General features: G+C 60.9%; 1 protein-coding gene across 2 annotated transcripts in view; it reads right to left on the minus strand.

Annotated features, from left to right (window-relative positions):
- CELSR1 (cadherin EGF LAG seven-pass G-type receptor 1) overlaps positions 1-16,417 on the minus strand; it is a 147,611-nt gene extending 131,194 nt beyond the window's left edge. For both annotated transcript variants that reach the window (XM_042247887.1, XM_027968219.2), the window contains exon 1: positions 12,817-16,417. In XM_042247887.1, coding sequence (XP_042103821.1) covers positions 12,817-16,417 — 3,601 coding nt within the window. The remainder of the gene's footprint in view (positions 1-12,816) is intronic.
- Between the last annotated feature and the right edge of the window lie 934 nt (positions 16,418-17,351).

Raw genomic sequence — 17,351 nt, forward strand, 5'->3', positions numbered from 1 at the left:
GATGGAGGGCGTCCTGGTGGAGGCAGCCCTTTCCTGAGGGGGTCACTTCAAAGAGGGATGAAGACCCCTCCCAGGGCCTCCCAGCTCCAGAGAAAGGAGCTGCCGTGCACCGGTTTGGCTCCTGAAAGAGCTTGGCCAGCTCCCACACTGTCCCAAAGGCACTCTGGGTTCAAAAAACAAAAAAAAAGCCAGACTGATGAGGCAAAAACAAAGGTGGGGGAGACCGAGTTCCCGCAGCAAACACAATGGCGCTCCCGGGCCAGCCGGGCGGACAGCTGTCCCGCCCTGACGGCTTCTGCTTCCTGCCTTCGGGGCCACCTCCCCTGGCTTCCCTCCCAAACGCGCTCCGTCCAGCACTTTCTATGCAGCAGAAAGTGGTGCCGTCTGGACACAGAGCTGCCGGCCGCCAATTCCGCTTCCTCGGTCACATTTGTTCCATGGTGAGGTGTCCTCGCACACGCACCATAACTCACTGCACTGGACTTCCTGTCACACACACGCGCACACACACACGCACCCCTGACCTCTGACAGCCACGTGCCGGAGGCGCAGGAAATCTCGCAGAACAATAAACTGTCATACTTTCCATTTTCTCCTCTCTGAAGATCTGCAGGAACTTTCTGTTGCACGTTGGAGAATTTTCCACGCTTAGAAGACAGGATGGATCGGCAGGGCTACTCCCACAGCCGGGTCCCTTGGCATCAGGCACAAAAGGCAGAGCAGGGGGCCCTGCCATCTGAAAGCACACTCACCCGCGCACACCCACCCTCCGCTGAACACACACACTCTGCACCCCCGTTGCCCAAACGGGACCTCGAAGCGTGATCCAAAGGCCGCCACGGCTTCCTAAGCGCATAGACAGTGCGGAGTCTGTGGGATCGCAACCAACACGGGATCTCACCGGGTGTGATATTCAGTCTAATTAGAGGAGTTTGAGGGGAAGAGAGAAAAGCACAGGGTCCCGATGGGTCACTACAATAAGGAGACCCATGCTGTGTTTCGGGTGCTCCGGTGGGCAAACCGTGTGTTCCACTGTGAAAGTTCCATCACCCGATTTCACACAAAGAAGTCACTTACGCGCAAGTATGCAGCAGGTGCTGCAGTGGGTTGAACTGTGTGCCCCAGAAGATACGACCAAGTCCCAACCCCTGGTACCCGTGAACGGGACCTGATTTGGAAACAGGATCCTTGAGGATGTGATGAAGATATAAATTAGGATGCTGTCATCTAGGAGGCGATGGCTTCCCTGGGGGCTCAGGGCTAAAGAACCCGCCTGCAATGCGGGAGCCACAGAGACACGGGCTCGATCCCTGGGTCGGGAAGATCCCCTGGAGGAGGGCATGGCAACGCGCTCCAGTATTCTCGCCTGGAGAATCCCATGGACAGGGGAGCCTGGCGGGCCACAGTCCACGGGGCTGCAACGAGTCGGACACGCCTGAGGGACGGGGCACTCACAGCACAGCACAGCCAGGGGCGGGAAGTGTCAGTCACTCAGGCGTGTCCGACTCTTTGCGACCCCGTGGACTGTAGCCCGCCAGTCTACTCTGTCCATGAAATTCTCCAGGCAAGAATACTGGAGTGGGTTGCCATGCTCTCCCCCAGGGGATCTTCCTGATCCAGGGATCGAACCTGGGTCTCCTGCATTACAGGCAGATTCTTTACTGTTTGAGCCACCAGGGAAGGGGGGTGGGCCCTAAGGTCAATAGAACTGGAGGGACTTTCCTGGTGGTCCCGGGGTAAAGACTCTGCAGTTCCACGGCAGAGGGCTCGGGTTCGACCGCGGTCAGGGAACTAAGATCCTGGGTGCCAGTCAGCCAAAAACAACAACCACGACTCAGCAGAAGTGGAGTTCTCATGAGCGAGAAGAAGACGCAGAGACACCCGGAGGAGGAGGCCAGGTGACAAGCGAGGCAGGCAGGCTGGAGTGATGTTCCTGCAGACTGGATCCCAGCAGCCCCGGAAGAGGCAGGAAGACCCTCCACCGACAGCTTCAGAGCAAGCACCTGCCGACCCCTTGATTTCAGATCTCTGGCCTCCGACCGTGAGAGAATAAATGCCCGCAGTTTGAAGGCACCAGCTATTGGGGGTGGGGGTGGACTTTGTTACAGCAGCCCCAGGAAGCCAACTCAGCAGGCCTCTAACCACAAGCATGGGTCCGAAGAGAAGCGGCCAAACCTTCGACTCAGTCAACAACCGGCCGATCACAAGTCCCTTGGCTTCCGAGGCTGGTGCGGAGCCCAGGCTGCAGCCTGTAAAAGTTTGTAAGTGAAGCCAGGACTCTGCAGAAGGGACTCAGAGAGGACTGGGCTCAGCAAGGAAGCCACAGCTCAAACCGTCTGTATGCAGGCCCAGCAAAGCTCTGAAGGGAACAGAAGGCCGTGGACGTGCCCGGTGGGGATCCCACACAGGACGGTCCAGAGCATTCTCAGGATGCTGCCCAAATCTCTGCCCTGCTCAGATCTGGGAGTATGGGGGGGTGGGGGTGAAGGCTCCGGCTGGCCCTGAATCTCTGCCCTGCTCAGATCTGGGAGTATGGGGGGGTGAAGGCTCTGGCTGGTCCTGACCGCACAACCCTGGGACTTGTCAACCCCAGCACCAGAGGCCTGGGGTAACTCTGCTCCTCAATCCCCACAACGTGGCAGCTTCCAAGCCCCTCTCTGAGACTAGTCACTGCCCCTCCACCCCTCGGCCCCCAGAGCCCCATCCGTTGGACCTGCCCAAGCCCCAGCTCACTTCGGACCTTCCTGAAAAGCCTTGCCCCACTGCCCCACCCTACAACCTACGACATTCACCACTGTTCTCCCTCCATGACTCCTAAAATCTGTGCCTATGGGGGTCTTGTCCTGACCCAGGTGCCTCCCCTGGAGACTCCCCTTTCTTGGCGAGGCGGTTCACGGGAAAGCCCAGAACCTCTCCCTCCGGCCACCAGCTCTCTTGCAAGTCACGGTGGTGGCTGCAGACATCCTGAATGTACCGAACGCCACTGAAGTGTCCACTTTGAAACGGTTTATTTATGCTATGTGAATGCCACCCCAATAAAAACGGAGAAGAGATCACATCTGATTGCTTAGATGTATCAGAATGCCAACCAAGTACGCCTGGACCAGCACACGTGCTGAGTTGGGGTCGGGGCCAAGGGACAGGGCAGGGCTGGGCCGAGCAGAGCCCCCCCACACGCGGGAGAGGCAGCAGTGTCTCCACCCCTCTGCTGGCCTCCCCCCAAGGCACCGGCCTCTGGTCTGGATTCCAGCCTTGAGCTGACCTCCTCCCTTGGGGACACCTGGGCACCTAGGCTCTGCGTACCCTTCTCCTTACCCTGGGCCTTAAAGGTCCACGTCCATCTTTGCAGCTTCTCATATATAGTTAAACATCAAAGAGATTTCACCCCTGTGCCAGACACAAAATTATATGGCCAAATCTGCCTCTTTTGCTGTTTACAAGACAGAGGTTAAGAGTTCAGGAACTCACAGAATGAGACACCCGGGCTCTGCAGGGTCCGTCTGGATGCTGTCAGGACCCACAACAGGACAAGAGGGATCAGGGCGCTGCCCTCCGGGTGCGGGGACCACAGGTCAGAGGCGCCCGCCCCCATCTGGCCAGCACCCGAGTGGCCAGAATAATTCTGCTTTGTGGCATTTTAAAAAATTATCGTAAGATATGCATAAATTTGGGCTTCCCCTGCGGCTCGACAGTAAAGACTCCACCTGCAGTGCAGGAGATCTGTATTCAGTCCCTGGGTCGGGAAGATCCCCTGGAGCAGGGCATGGCAACCCACTCCAGTGTTCTTGCCTGGAGAATCCCTTGGACAGGGGAGCCTAGCGGGCCACAGGCCACAGGTCCTTAGAGAGTCAGACATGACTGAAGTGACTTAGCATGCGCGCACACATAAATTTTAATGTTTTAGTCATTTTAAAATCTACAGCTCAGAGGCACTAAGTACATTCACATTATTGTGCAACCATCAACACCATCCATTTCCAGAGTTCATCTTGCAAAACTGAAACGTTATACCCATCACAAAACCACCCCCCAGCCCTCTCTCCCAGCCTTGGTAATAGTCATTATTTTTTTAAAAAAGTATTACACTTATTCAGCTCTGTTGGGTCTTAGTTGCGCTGCATGGCATTTTTCTTTCTTTCTTTCTTTCTTTTTTTTGCCAGCATGTGGGATCTTTAGTTGTGGCATATGGAATCTAGTTCCCTAATCAGGGTTCGAACTGGGGCCCACTACACAGGGAGTCTTAGCCACTAGGAAAAAGTAGGGGAGTCCCTACTTTTTACCTCTGTGTGTTTGGCCGCCCTAGGAGTCTCAGATACTCCTACGAAAAAGCTGGTCCTTTGGTGTCTGGCTTATTTCACTTAGCACGATGCCCTCAAGGTGCACCCATGCGGCACCCTGTTTCAGAGTCTCCTCCCTTTTTAAGGCTGAATAATGCTCCATGGTGTGCAGGGCCACTTCCGCCCATCCATTCATCCACCAAAGGACGCCTGGGCTGCATCCAGCTTTGGCCATTGTGAATCGTGCTGCTGTGAGCACGGGCGTACAGATATCTGTCGAGCTCTTGCTCCCACTTCTTTTGGGTGTGTGCCCTACAGTGGGATTCCCGGATTCTGTGGCAGTGGGGGAACTGCCTACCACACCGTTTTCCGCAGCAGCTGCACCATTTTACATTCCCAGCAGCGCACAAGGGTTCTGATTTCTCCACGTCCTCGCCCACGCCTGGTATTTTCTGTTTTGCTTTGTTTTCACAATGGTCGTCCTAAAGGTGGGAGGCGGAGTCCCACTGTGGCTCTGATCTGCGTTTTCCTAGTGATCAGTGACGTTGAGCATCTTTCCCCATGCCTGTGGACCGTCTGTCTCTCTTCTTGGGAGAAGTATCTGTCAAGCCCTTTGCCGACTTTTTAATCTGGGCATTTGTTTCTCTGCTGTTGGGTTGCTACAGCGCTTAATATATTCTGGATAGTAATCCCTTATCAGATACAGGCTATGAAAATATTTCGTAACCACTTTTAAATGTGATCATTTCTCAGCACATGCAAGGTTCACAACAAGAGAGAAAAGTTTCCCAAGCCCCAGCTCAAGCTGTATTGCTGTTCTTCCGATCCTTCATTTCTAGAAGGACACAGGGTTGGAAGCAGGGGTCCTGGGCAATGACCAACCCACTCCCCCACCCCCGCTACGGTGTGGGCGCCAAGAGGGCCGCCCGACCAGCGTCAGAAATCAGCGCCTGTCTCTGCTGCCCCCTGAAACCTTGTGCTCTCTCAACACCAGAGATGGGTCACAGCCCCGAAAAGGACAGCTGCTGGGACGGCGGCCGCATGGGGCTGTCCCCACCGTGAGCCGCACGGCAGCTGAACTACTGCCCTTCACAGAAACAGTCCTGTGACCATCAGCTCACTGATGAAAATTTATTACCCCGCAAGAGGGCTCTTATCTCCAAACGCTTACAGAGCACGGCTTTGTTTACACAACTTGCTGCCAGTTTACCCTAACCAAGTGTCATTTAGATTAGGTATTTTTAAAATCCTGAAAAGATAAGAAAGATATAGAACCAGCAGTAAAAACAGACTTTTAGGAAAGAAAGAAAAGGCTTGACTGACAGATGGTGGGAGGGAAGGCAGGTGGGGGGCTCCCTGACCTGAAGAACCTGTGCTCCCGGGCACATCAGACAGCTGCTCAGGGCAGGCTCCGCATCGCAGTCCACCGCTCCCGCCCGAGGCTCTGACCCGTGCCGGCCCTGGGTCCCGCCTGCACCTGGAGCACACCAGTCCAGCATGCCACAGTGCCCTGCGACGCGGCTCCACCACAGGAGACCCCACAGGGGCTCAGGGGCAGCTCCCCACCCTGCTCCCCCGAGGGAGCTCCCACATGACTAAGCGTGGAGCACACGCGGCCCTCAGCCTCCCGGCCTGGACAACGGGCCGCTCACACGGAGCTTCCAGCCTCGGCGCCACCTCACCTGCACTCCCCTGTCCAGGGCCTAGCTGCTGGCCAAAGGTGGGGATGAAAGGAGGTGGTTAGCACAGTGGTTAAAGCACCTGGACACCAGGGTCTGGGCCTAGCCCTTCCCACCACAACCAGCCTGCCGGCCTCAGTCTCTCTGCTGTGTAATGGGCATTCTCTGAGATCCAAGCGAGATGATGCGGGCCGGGCCCAGGCACGCAAACCGGACAGTGGTGACCGTGCTCTCCTGTGAACACCCCGGACCCCCTGCCCAGCTCTGAGGCCAGCCTCCTCCTGCACTGAAGGCCTGCTGGTCCTCGGGGCCAGGCTCTGACCCCTGACCACAAAGCCACAGCAGAGAGGAGGCAGGGGACCAGCGGGTATGGCCAGGGAGGGGAGCGGTTTGGGGAGGCCCACAAGCCCCCGGCTCCCCAGAGCTGGCACAAGCCTCCAGGGGACCAGGAGCGCTCACACTTTCAGCAGAAACACAGCGACAGGAGAGGGGCCAGACAGCTCATCTCACGTCCCTGCCTAGAAAACGGAGGCACCGCGGCCTCACCCACGAGATTCAGGGAGGAGGCACACCAGCTCACCTGCTCACCTGAGGGTCACCTGTCCCGGCAGCGCCGATGGAAAAGCTTGTGGAAATTCGGTGGCCACAAGGCTGGTCCCCACAGCCTCGGCTGCCGACTTGCCGGGCACTGTGGACCCAACATCATGATGTACCCCAGCCAAGGGCTAGAAGGACGCCCCGGCACAGGGTCCCCATCCTCTGTCCCTCCCAAGCGTCTGCACAAGCCCCCAGTTACGAGGGACCCCCTATGTGGCTCCCATGCCTTCACGTGAGAGCAAAGGGGAAAACCCAGGGTGGGCTGGCGGAAGGAAAAGTGATTCTACAGTTTGCCTTCAAAGCAGTTGTCAGGATCATGTGTGTGCACGCATGTAAGCGTGCATACATGTGTGTGCACCGCATACACGTGTGTACACGTGTGTACATGTGTCTGTGTGCATGGGTGTGTGCCCGCGTGTGTGCGTGCCGTGTGTGCACGTGTGCATGTGTATTGCATATACGTGTGTACATGTGTATACATGAGTATCTGTGTGCGTGTGTTTACGCCTGGGTGTGCGTGTGTGTACATGTGTACCTGTGTGAGCATGCATACGTGTATGTGTGCATGTGTGTGTGTACATGTGTGTCTGTGTGTTTAAGAAAAAACCACCGCCTCTATTCAGGACACCAGGAGAGTCTGGACAGAATGATGAGGACGATAAAGCCTGGCGTTGGGCTTTTCCCAGCTCCGGAATGTTCACTCCCTAAAAGGTGCCTGATAGCCAGGGAGCCACAAGTCCTTACCTGAAGCAAAGGCAGGAGAATCCAGACTCTGGAGTTTTCCTGCAAAAAAAAGCCCATTCCTTCCACCGGGGGCCGAGCCTCCAGGTGAGCACAGGAGACTGAGCGTGCGATGTGAGGGGGGTGCTGTTTCCGCAGCAGTGCCCCCCGGCCCCTCCTAGGACCACAGGTCTGCTGGGCACCTGCCGTGCGCCAAGCCTCAGGCCCGCAGGGCAAAGCCGAGGGTGCCCCGGCGTCCTCAGCCGTGTTATTCCCTTGTCCCCACAAGCTGGGGCCCCCACCCGCAGTTCCTCAGGTTACCACGGTGACCCGCCCAAACCAAACACACAGAAGGAAGAGGGTTCCTTACCATCCCCCTCCACCCACCGTTCAGAGAGGGCTCGCAGGAGAGTCTACGTGTTCAGGTTACAGAAGAAGAAAAAACCAAAACTATTTCCCCCAGGGCTGTGAGCTGGAAAGAATCAAGCCGAACCTGGGAACACTTTCCGCACTCTGCCCCACATGATAAAATCGACTTCTGTTCGCAGAACGTAAGGGCTGGGGGAGATGCAGGCCCTGTGGTCCCAGCCACACCACACGTCCGGGCACAGCCTCTGTTGGGTGGGGAGGAGGTGCCCAGCACCCACCCAGCTGGTTCCTTAGCGGGTCTCTGCCCGCCGGTGTCCCCCAGGTGGGCAGGTGCGTGCGTGCATCAGCCCAGCCCAAAGCAGACTTTCCATGGCGTCACCAGGTCGCCAGCACCAGTCACCTTTCCTGACATGACTTCAGCTCCACGCCTCCTTCCCAGGGGCTCGTGTGGCCGTGACTTTTCCCAGGTTTTAAAAAAGCGGTTTCTCTGTCACTCTTGTTGGTGGGTGGGGCTGGATGGAGACCTCGGGTCACCGGGTGGGCAGCATGGAGACGGGGAAGCCGGGTCCACCTGCTCCTGAATCAGGTCCTCAAGCAGACACAGAGGCTCCCATCCCCGCCCCAGTCCTGCAGACCCTGGTGCACGCAGCTCGGCCACAGCAGGCCTGCAACCGCCCCTGACGCTGATCCCCAGCTGGTCCAGTCCACGGCTCCCAAAAGCGGCCCGCGCCTGTGACAGGCGGCCCACACAGGCAGGTGGAGTACCAGGAGAGCGGTACATGTTAGCTCATCGACCCCTCTCCACCTTCGACTCCACCCGCACCCCCACGGCCATCCCGCCTCCCTTCTGAGCCTCCCCAGCGCCCGCTGACCCAGTCGTCCACTCCGCAAGCCCCTCTCCACCCTGGCTCTCAGGGAGACCACCAAGGACCTCCTCTTGGCCAGCCCAAAGTGACCTGGCCTGACACCCCCCTGGACACCAAAAGGCATCGACCACTGCTGACTGCCTTCCAGCGCTCGCTCTGCCTCGGCCCCCCGGGCTGGCACCCTTGATTTCTCTCCTCCTGCAGGTGGTTGTTCCAGCTCCAGTTCTCAGGCAGGTCCAGCCTGCCTGACAGGCCACTCAGGCCAGGCCCCCGCCCTCCCAGGCTGGACCTGACCCCCATCCCCATCACAGCCCAAGCTCCCTGCCAACAGGTCACTGACCACCCACGGCCGTGCTGGTCCAGAGTGTCACCCCCGAGGCCGTGCAGCCCACCTCTGGCTGTGACCCCAGCTGCTCTCCCCGGCCGGAACCCACACGTCCCACCATCTTGACAACAACGTCTAGGGGGTCCAGCCACACGGGGTCCACAAGGTCTGGCGCCCCTGCACACACCTCCTCACCTAGCTTCCTCTGCATGCTTCCAAAGGCACAGCCCATGAGCCGCTGCCCAGAGTTCAAGTCCCAGTGCCAGCGGCCCAAGCCGGAGGCCCTGGAGGCAGGCCCAGCCTGTGCCAGGGATGCCGTCCGTGGATGAGGCTGCTGCAGGAGCAGGCCTAGGGCTCAGATGGGCAGCATGAGGTCAGGGGCGGCGGCGGGAGGAGGCTAATGGGGGTGTTCCCAGCAGGCGGGGCAAGTTGGCTGATCAACCCCACCTCACTCCCATGTCTGACCGTCTAACCTCCCGAATCCCCTCCATGCACCATGCTCACCCTAGATCCATGTTCCCAACAGCCGTTCAGGGGAGGGGGAGACTTGCCCCACCCACCCCCAGCCGCCGCCAGGGGGGCGCACCACCCTCACTGTGGTATAGGAGCGTCCCCAGCCCACCCTACCCTTGCGGTCACTTTGCTGTTTACCCACTGTCCCCACCCAACCTCCGGCTCAGGGCCAGGCACACAGTAGGTCCAGCACACAGTAGGTGCTCAATCAACAAACACTCACTTGTTTCTGAGCCAGTGTAAGTACATTAACAGGACACTACCTCCAGAGCTACTGAGGCCCTGAGACGGTTAACTGCTTCCCCAAGTGCCTAAGTCTTCCAGGGCTGGTTATGTCACCGGAGAATGCAGCTCGACAACTGACGTGGTTAAGCTGGTCTGATCCTTTTCCACATGGCGAGAAGCAGAAAAGAAACATAATGCTTGCCTCCAGACACCGCCTGGTACTATGCCCACCTCGCTATTTCCTTGTTGGCAGTCGCTGTCCCTGCGATATCCTGGATTTAACTCAGCAAACACATTTTAAACCTTTATCAAGCCTAGACGACTTTATCCCATCAGCTCGCCACAAAGTAAGCAGGTAAAGCTTATTCAGTCTCATTGTTTCGTGACTTTTGAGATTTGCGGACACCTCTGAATGATTCATGGCCCGACCACTTTTACCCCACCAATGATGCCCTTACCACCCCAAAGGCCCTCAGGCCCAAAGCACGGGGTCATCTTCCCCCAGTGCTGCGCTCCGTAACGTGTGGCTCACACGTGCCCAGGTGGATATTTAAAACGTCGGTTCACTGAACGACCAGCTCCTAGGAGAACTACCCAAGGGGCTCCACATGCGACCCCATGGGCTATAGCACGCCAGGCCCAGGCTTCCCTGTCCGCCACTGTCTCCCAGAGTTTGATGGACCCCCCCCCACTGAATGCTAAATCTCATTCAAAAACCGTCCCATGTAAAACTAACACCATGTATCACCGGATGCGTTCTAAAAATGGCAGAGACTTGAATGTGACGATATTCAGAATTCAGAGAACATCGGGGTTTTGTCCTTGGTGGGCTACACAAAACCATCGATGCTATCGGCTCCCAGACCGCACCAAGACCCCCATCCAGGCACAAGGAGCTGCCCTCCTCCCAAGCGTGTCCATCTTGGGTACCACATACCCCTTCCAATCCCCTGCACCTTCCCAGCGGGCTCCCCTACTGGAGGCACCCGGCCTGTCCTCGAGGGCTCCCACAAAACCTCGTGGATGGCTGGGCTCTCTTGACAGCAGCCCCAGGGCGGTAATAACTGCAGGTTGTAAGCTGCTAGTAACTCCAGCTCTGGGGCGCCAGAAGCTGCAGGGTAAGGCTGTAAAGCCGGAGAAGCCAGTAACACTTCAATGGAAGTAGTAGCTCAGGAGTTGAAACCACAGCTTTCCCACTGTTTCTTAAAAAAGGAAGAAAGAAAACCTAAGATTCCAACTCTGGTTAACTCAAAGTCTGAGCTCCTTGTTTTGTTCCATTTCTACACGCGGCTGTGCTGTTGGGAGTTACAGCTTTTATAATTTCTAGTATTTTGTTCTTCGAAGTATTAACTAGTTGTCAAACGGCTGGAGGGCTGTATAGGATCCCAAGGTGCCTACTTCATTATTACTTCTTTAATCCTTTGGCTGCATCCCAAGGCATGTGGGTTCTTAGTTCCCCGACCAAGGACTGAACCCACGCCCCGTGCGTTGGAAGTGAGCAGTCTTACCCACTGGACAGTAGGAAAGTCTCGCAAGCCTACTGTAAACCAGAGCATTGCAACAATTGGCCACACAGACTAATACCTCACAACGTCTCTCTCAGGTAAGAGAGGGGAGGGTTTGGGTCTCGGCTGGATGCCTGGCACTTCTGCTCGCTGGCCATGCGACTCCGAGGAAGTGACCTCACACCTCTGAGTCTCAGCCTCTTCATCTGTATAATGGGCACAGCATGACGCCACTCGCCTCCCAGGTACCGGATGGATAAGTGACAAGGCAATAAGAAGAGTTCACGGAAGTGCTTGAAGCCCGGCTCCAGGTGACCACCACCATCTGGGAGGGTGGACACGAGGCCTCAGTGCCTGGCAGACTCCAGGCGTGACACACGGGCTTCAGAGCCCAGAGCTGGACCACCGGATGTTCACTACACAGCATGGAGCGCCCGGCTCACCTTCGAGTGCGGTCCTGGCTGTGGGCCCACCAGGTAGACAAGTCAGCCCTCAGTTCCCAACCTCAAAAGAGTGAATCCACCCTAAACCCCTTAACCAGACATCACAAGCCGGGAGGGCCACACTCCTGATGCTTCGGACACAAACACCCTCGCTCCCAGCAAGCTTCGGTTCCCCAAAAACACCATGTCCCACGTAAGTTCAAAACCCTATGATGTTGCCAAGTCACTTTTATATAGGCTGAATTTTCCACTCTGCTCTACCTAGCAGATACAGCAATACAGCAAAAAAAAAAAAAAAGAAAATGAAAGTGGAAATTTGTGAGAGAGACTTTTTTAAAAAGTTACCATCGCTCGGAAAATCCATAACCCTGATTGACAATTCTCCTTAAGGCTCTATTCCATATTCTCTCCACAGCCAGGGATGGTGTCCCACAGGACAAGCAGGGCGGTGGGGCAGAGAGGGGGCAGATAGAAGGACAAGGAAGAGAGAAGGGGAGGTGGGGGGGGGGGACAGCCAAGAGACTCCAGGTGTTCCCTGCTTGTCCCGTGGGAGGGGTGGTCAGCAGCATGGAGGGCACCCTTGCCCACCTGGGTTGGGCTGGCCGAGCCAGGACACCGTCCCTCCAGCCCCAGAGCGGGCAGGCTGGGTTCCCACACTGGCTCCAGCGCCAACCTGGGCAGGCCTCTCAGTAACGCCCAAATTACAAGCCCCTGTCCAGGAGCACAAGCCAAGATCAAACGAGGCTACGTTTTCAAAGCGCTCCCACAGGGGCGAGCACACAGAAGCCCGCCTGTTATTATCTGGAGGAGACAGAAAGGAGAGACGAAGGCAGCTAACTCCCGCTGTCTTACAGGGTGACTCAGGGGCCCATCCGGCAATTTCCAACGGTCCCACCCGGGAACTAATTGGCACATGGGGCGGGCAGTGACCTTTGATCTTTCCCAACGGCGAGGGCTGACTACAGAGCATCACCAAGCTAACCAGACGACTCAGATAACCCCAGAGCCTAGGTTCTAATAGCACAACTCGGGGAGCCAGGCCCTCTGAGAAACACCCAGGAAGCCCCGGGCTTGAACTTGAAGATGCCCAGGCCTGCTCCCAGCGAACTCAGTGAGAGCAGCTGTGTGGCCTGCCTCCTGTGAGCGGTATCCAACCATCCAACCCAAGGCCACAGATCCCCATAGAGACGCCTGGGCCCTGCCTGAAGGTGCCCCGGCTTGCCAGGCTGCTCCTGGCAGCCCCTTGCCGCTCCCCAGGGGGGAGGAGGGTGCTTGCGGGGCCCCTGAGGCCACTCACCGGAAACAGACACTTCCATGAGCGCCTCCAGCGGCCGGTTGTTGTCTAGGTCCCGGCTCAGCTGCAACTCGCCCGTGGCGGGATCCAGCAACAGCAGCTGGAGCTCGTTGCCCTGCAGGAAGGTGTAGTTGAGGCTGTCCGAGAGGTCGGGGTCGTGGGCCGGGATGCGGCCAATCACCCCGCTGGGGAAGCTGTTGGACTTGTTGGTGACGTAGTTGTTGAAAAGGATCTGGAAGTCCGGCAGCACCGGCGGGTTGTCGTTCTGGTCCAGGAGGCGGATGTGCACCGTGGCCCGGCTCACCAGGGGCGCCGACGTGGCCTGCACCACCAACACGTACTCCCGCCGCACCTCGAAGTCCAGCTCCATCAGGGCCCGCAGGTCCCCGCTCAGCAGGTCCAGCTGGAAGACCTCGGGCACGTTGCCTTCCACAATCTGGTACATGATCTGGGCGTTGGGGCCTTCGTCGGGGTCGCTGGCTCGAATCCTCGCCACCACGGACCCCACCGGGCTGTTCTCCTCCACAAACAGCTCCAGCTCATCCTTCTCAAACACCGGAGGGTTGTCATTAATGTCCAAGACGGTCACCTGGATTTCCACCGAGGCGCTCAGGGACACCGGGCTGCCCCGGTCCACGGCCAGGGCGCGGAGATTGTACACCGCCACATTCTCCCGGTCCAGCCGGCGCTGGGTGCGGATCACGCCCGACGTGGGCTCGATGTAGAAGTCCCCATCACCATCATCCCCACCCTGGAAGGTGTACAGCAGGCGGCCATTGGGGCCCGAGTCCCGATCGGTGGCAGAGACCTGGAGGACGCTGGTGGACGGGGGCGCGTCCTCGAAGACGGAGCCCTGATAGAAATCCCGCAGAAAGCGTGGCGCGTTGTCGTTGGCATCGAGGATGAGGATCTCCAGGGAGGTGGTGTCGGACTTCTGGGGGATGCCGTTGTCCCGAGCCGTGATGGCCAGCGTGTAGGCGGCCTGGTCCTCGTAGTCGAGCTCCGTCATGGTGTAGATGGTGCCAGTGTCGGGGTCGATGCGGAACTGAGGCACCGGATCCTCCAGCACGTAGGTGATGCGCGCGTTCTCGCCGGTGTCCTCGTCGGTGGCGCTGATGGTGGCGATGGAGGTGCCCACGGGCCGGTCCTCGCTGATGCTCACCGTGTAGTGCGAGCTCTGGAAGACAGGCCGGTGGGTGTTGGCGTCGGTGACGTTGATGAAGACCTGCGCGGTGTGCGAGCGCATGCCGTCGGACGCGGTGACGGCCAGCACGTACTGCCGCTCCTGCTTGTAGTCCAGCGGCAGTGCCAGCGTGATGAGGCCGCCGCCGCTCTGGCTGCTCAGCGCGAAGCGGTTACGTGTGTTGCCGCCGGTCAGCTGGTAGGTGATCACGCTGTTGGCGTCCCGGTCGAGGGCTCGCAGAGTCAGCACGCTGCTCCCCACCGCTGCGTCCTCATTCAGACGCAGCTCGTACACCGGCTGCGTGAACACGGGGTCGTTGTCGTTGACGTCCAGCACCGTGATGGACACGCTGGCTGAGGAGCTCATGGGCGGCGAGCCGTGGTCCACCGCCTCCACCCCGAAGCTGTAGTGCTCGACCTCCTCGCGGTCCAGCTCCGCGCACACGGTGATCCAGCCCGAGCTGTTGTGGATCTGGAAAGGAAAGTCCGCGGCCGGAGCCGGGGCTGCGGGCCCAGAACCGCCACCCCCCACGGAGGCCGAGGCGGTGTCCACCAGGCGGTAGCGCAGGCGTGCGTTCTCCCCCGCATCAGCGTCCACCGCCTGGATGTGCAGGACCGAGTGGCCCAGGGGCACGTTCTCCAGCACGGCTGCCTGAAAGGGGCTGCTCACAAAAATGGGGGCATTGTCATTAACGTCCAGCACCTGCACCGAGACCAGCCCCGAGGAGTTGATGAGCGGCGGCCGGCCCCCATCCTGGGCCTTGATGCGCAGAGTGTACTCTCGGATGGTCTCGAAGTCCAGCGGGTTGATCACGTCCAGGCTGCCGCTGAGCGAGTGTAGGTAGAACTGCCCCTTCAGGTTCCCGCTGACGATGCTGTAGTGGATGGCAGCGTTCTGGCCCTGGTCGCGGTCCGTGGCCTGCACTCGCAGCACCGGCGTGTTGACGGCCACGTCCTCCGGCACCTGGACCACGTAGCGCTTCTCGCTGAACTGGGGGTAGTTGTCGTTCTCGTCCTCCACCACGATGTGCACGGTGGCGGTGGCGCTGAGCGGGCCCGGGTTGCGGCCCTGGTCGTTGGCCTCCACCAGCAGCTGGTAGCTGGCCTCCTCCTCCCGGTCCACCACGGCCCGCGTGCGCACCACGCCCGAGCGCTCGTCGATCTCGAAGATGCCGCGCGCGCCCTCCAGCAGGCGGTAGCGCATGTTGGCGTTGGAGGGCGCGTCACCGTCGGTGGCGCGGATGGTCAGCACTTCGTAGCCCACCTCGAGGTTCTCGCGCACGCGCTCGCGGTACTCCGACTGCTCGAAGACGGGGCTGTGGTCGTTGGTGTCGCTGACCGTGACGGTGAGGTAGGTGGCGGCCGAGCGCCGCGGCGAGCCGTGGTCCACCGCACTTACCTTGAGTACGTGCGTGTCCTTGGTCTCGCGGTCCAGCGGGCGGGCGGTGCTCACCAAGCCCGTGTCCGCGTCGATGAGGAAGTAGCCATTGGAGCGCTCATCAAACAGCGCCTCCATCTGGTAGCCGAGGCGCCCCGCCTCGCCCTCGTCGGGATCGTGCGCTCGCAGCTCGATGACCGCGGTGCCGGCGGGCTCGTTCTCGGGCACCGACACCTGGTAGCTGGGCAGCTGGAACTGCGGGGTAGTGCTGCCGCCAGCGCCCCGCCGGGCCCGCCGCGCCGCCCCCGCCCCGGCCTGAGGCAGGCCTGGCGGCGGCGGCGACTGCGACGGCAATGGGGAAGGCGTCCCCGAGGCCGCCTCCAGCGCCAGCTCCACCCGGACGGTGCCTGCTGCGCGCCGCAGGGCACAGAGCAGGAGCAGGCGGGCCGAGCCCCCGGGCGGCAAGCAGACAGGGCGGCGTGGGCAGCGGGAACCGGGGCGCGGCGGGCAGCTGCAGGCGGGGAACGTGGTCAAGGCGGCCAGTGCCGAGTGCAGCGTGGCCCCGCCGCCGCCAGGGGCTGGGAAGCACAGCATCGCGCCGGGGCCAGGCACCGCTAGCACAGCCCGCGCGCGCAGCTCGGCGCCGAGAGCCCGTCGGCCCCGGGGCCGGGCGCCGCAACCGGGACCGTGCGCGTGTGCCCGCAGGCGGAGGCTCAGCGCCGCCTGGGCGCTGCGGTCAGCCAGGCGGACCTGCAGTGGCAGCGGACGTCCCCCCAGGCGCGCGCAGCCCGGGAGACCCGCGCCGGGTCCGCGCCGCCGCCCGACCAGCCGGCCGTCGCGGCTCAAGTCCAGCAGTTCCCGCAGCGCCCGGGGCGTGTGCGCCGCATCCAGCGCATAGGTCCAGCCGGGCCCGAGGGCGAAAGCGCGGGCACCGCCGGGCACTCGCAGCTCCCAGGCGGCCGCTCGGAGCCCCAGCGCCGGTAGGGCGGCGGCCGCAGCCAGCAGCAGCAGCGCGGGCAGCGCGGGCGGCGGCGGCGGCGCCATGGCCCGGAGCCCGAGCCGGGCGCCCGAGCACAATCCATGCACCCGGCGCGGCTCCGCATCCACCCGGCGCGGCCGGGGGGCGGCTCCCGCGCGCCCGGTGCCGGGCCCTCGGGGCGGCTCGCGCCCCGCCTCCCCGGGGGCCCTGGAGGGGACACCGGGGGCCGGGCTCCCGGTCTCCCCCGCAGCTTCCACTTCAAGAGCACTTTGCGAAAGTTTGCGAAGTTGGTTTCAAGATGGCTCCTCCGCGCGTCCCGGGAGGGCGTCGCGCATCAACCTGCGGTGGCGGCGGATCTGGGTGGCTCCAGGTGGCTCCTGCGCGGGCCCGACAGGGCGGCGTGGGAAGCGGGGCGGGCCCGCGGCGGGACGAGGGCTGCGCTCCCGGAGCGGGACCGGCCGCACCGCGCGGCCGAGACCCCAGCGGCCGGCTGCTGCCTGGGCGGTGCGCTCGGCCAGCGCCCCCAGCGCCCGCGCTCTCCCCGCCCCTGGCCCGGCCCGGCCCCGCCCCCGGCCCCGCCGCGTATTGTTCGGCCCCTGGGGGAGCCGGCCCGGAGGTGCGCGCCGGGAGGATCGCTATGGAGACGCGGGGGCGCAGCGGCGGCGGGGGCTGCGGGCAGGGCCCACTCTCCAGCGGCCTCCCCACCCGGCCTCCCTTGGGGGCAGGGCCGAAGAAGTCGGGCCGGGAAAGGCGGGCGGAGCGGCGTGGGGCGGGGGGGCGCGGGGAGCTGGTGCCGTGGCCACCAGTGCGGTGGTGGCTCCACTCTCCGGGGACTGAGCGCAACCGAAGCCCCCACCCCACCCCGGCAACGCTGATCCGTGGAGACCGCCATCCGGGCTGGACCGACCGGGGAGAGTGAAGGGTGCGGAGGCTCCCGGGAGGGGGCAGCTCTCCAGCAGCGGCTGCTGCCGGGGTAGGGGGTGGGGGGCGGATACAGAT

Source organism: Ovis aries, chromosome 3 (assembly GCF_016772045.2).
Source record: "Ovis aries strain OAR_USU_Benz2616 breed Rambouillet chromosome 3, ARS-UI_Ramb_v3.0, whole genome shotgun sequence".
Taxonomy (NCBI): Eukaryota; Metazoa; Chordata; class Mammalia; order Artiodactyla; family Bovidae; genus Ovis; species Ovis aries.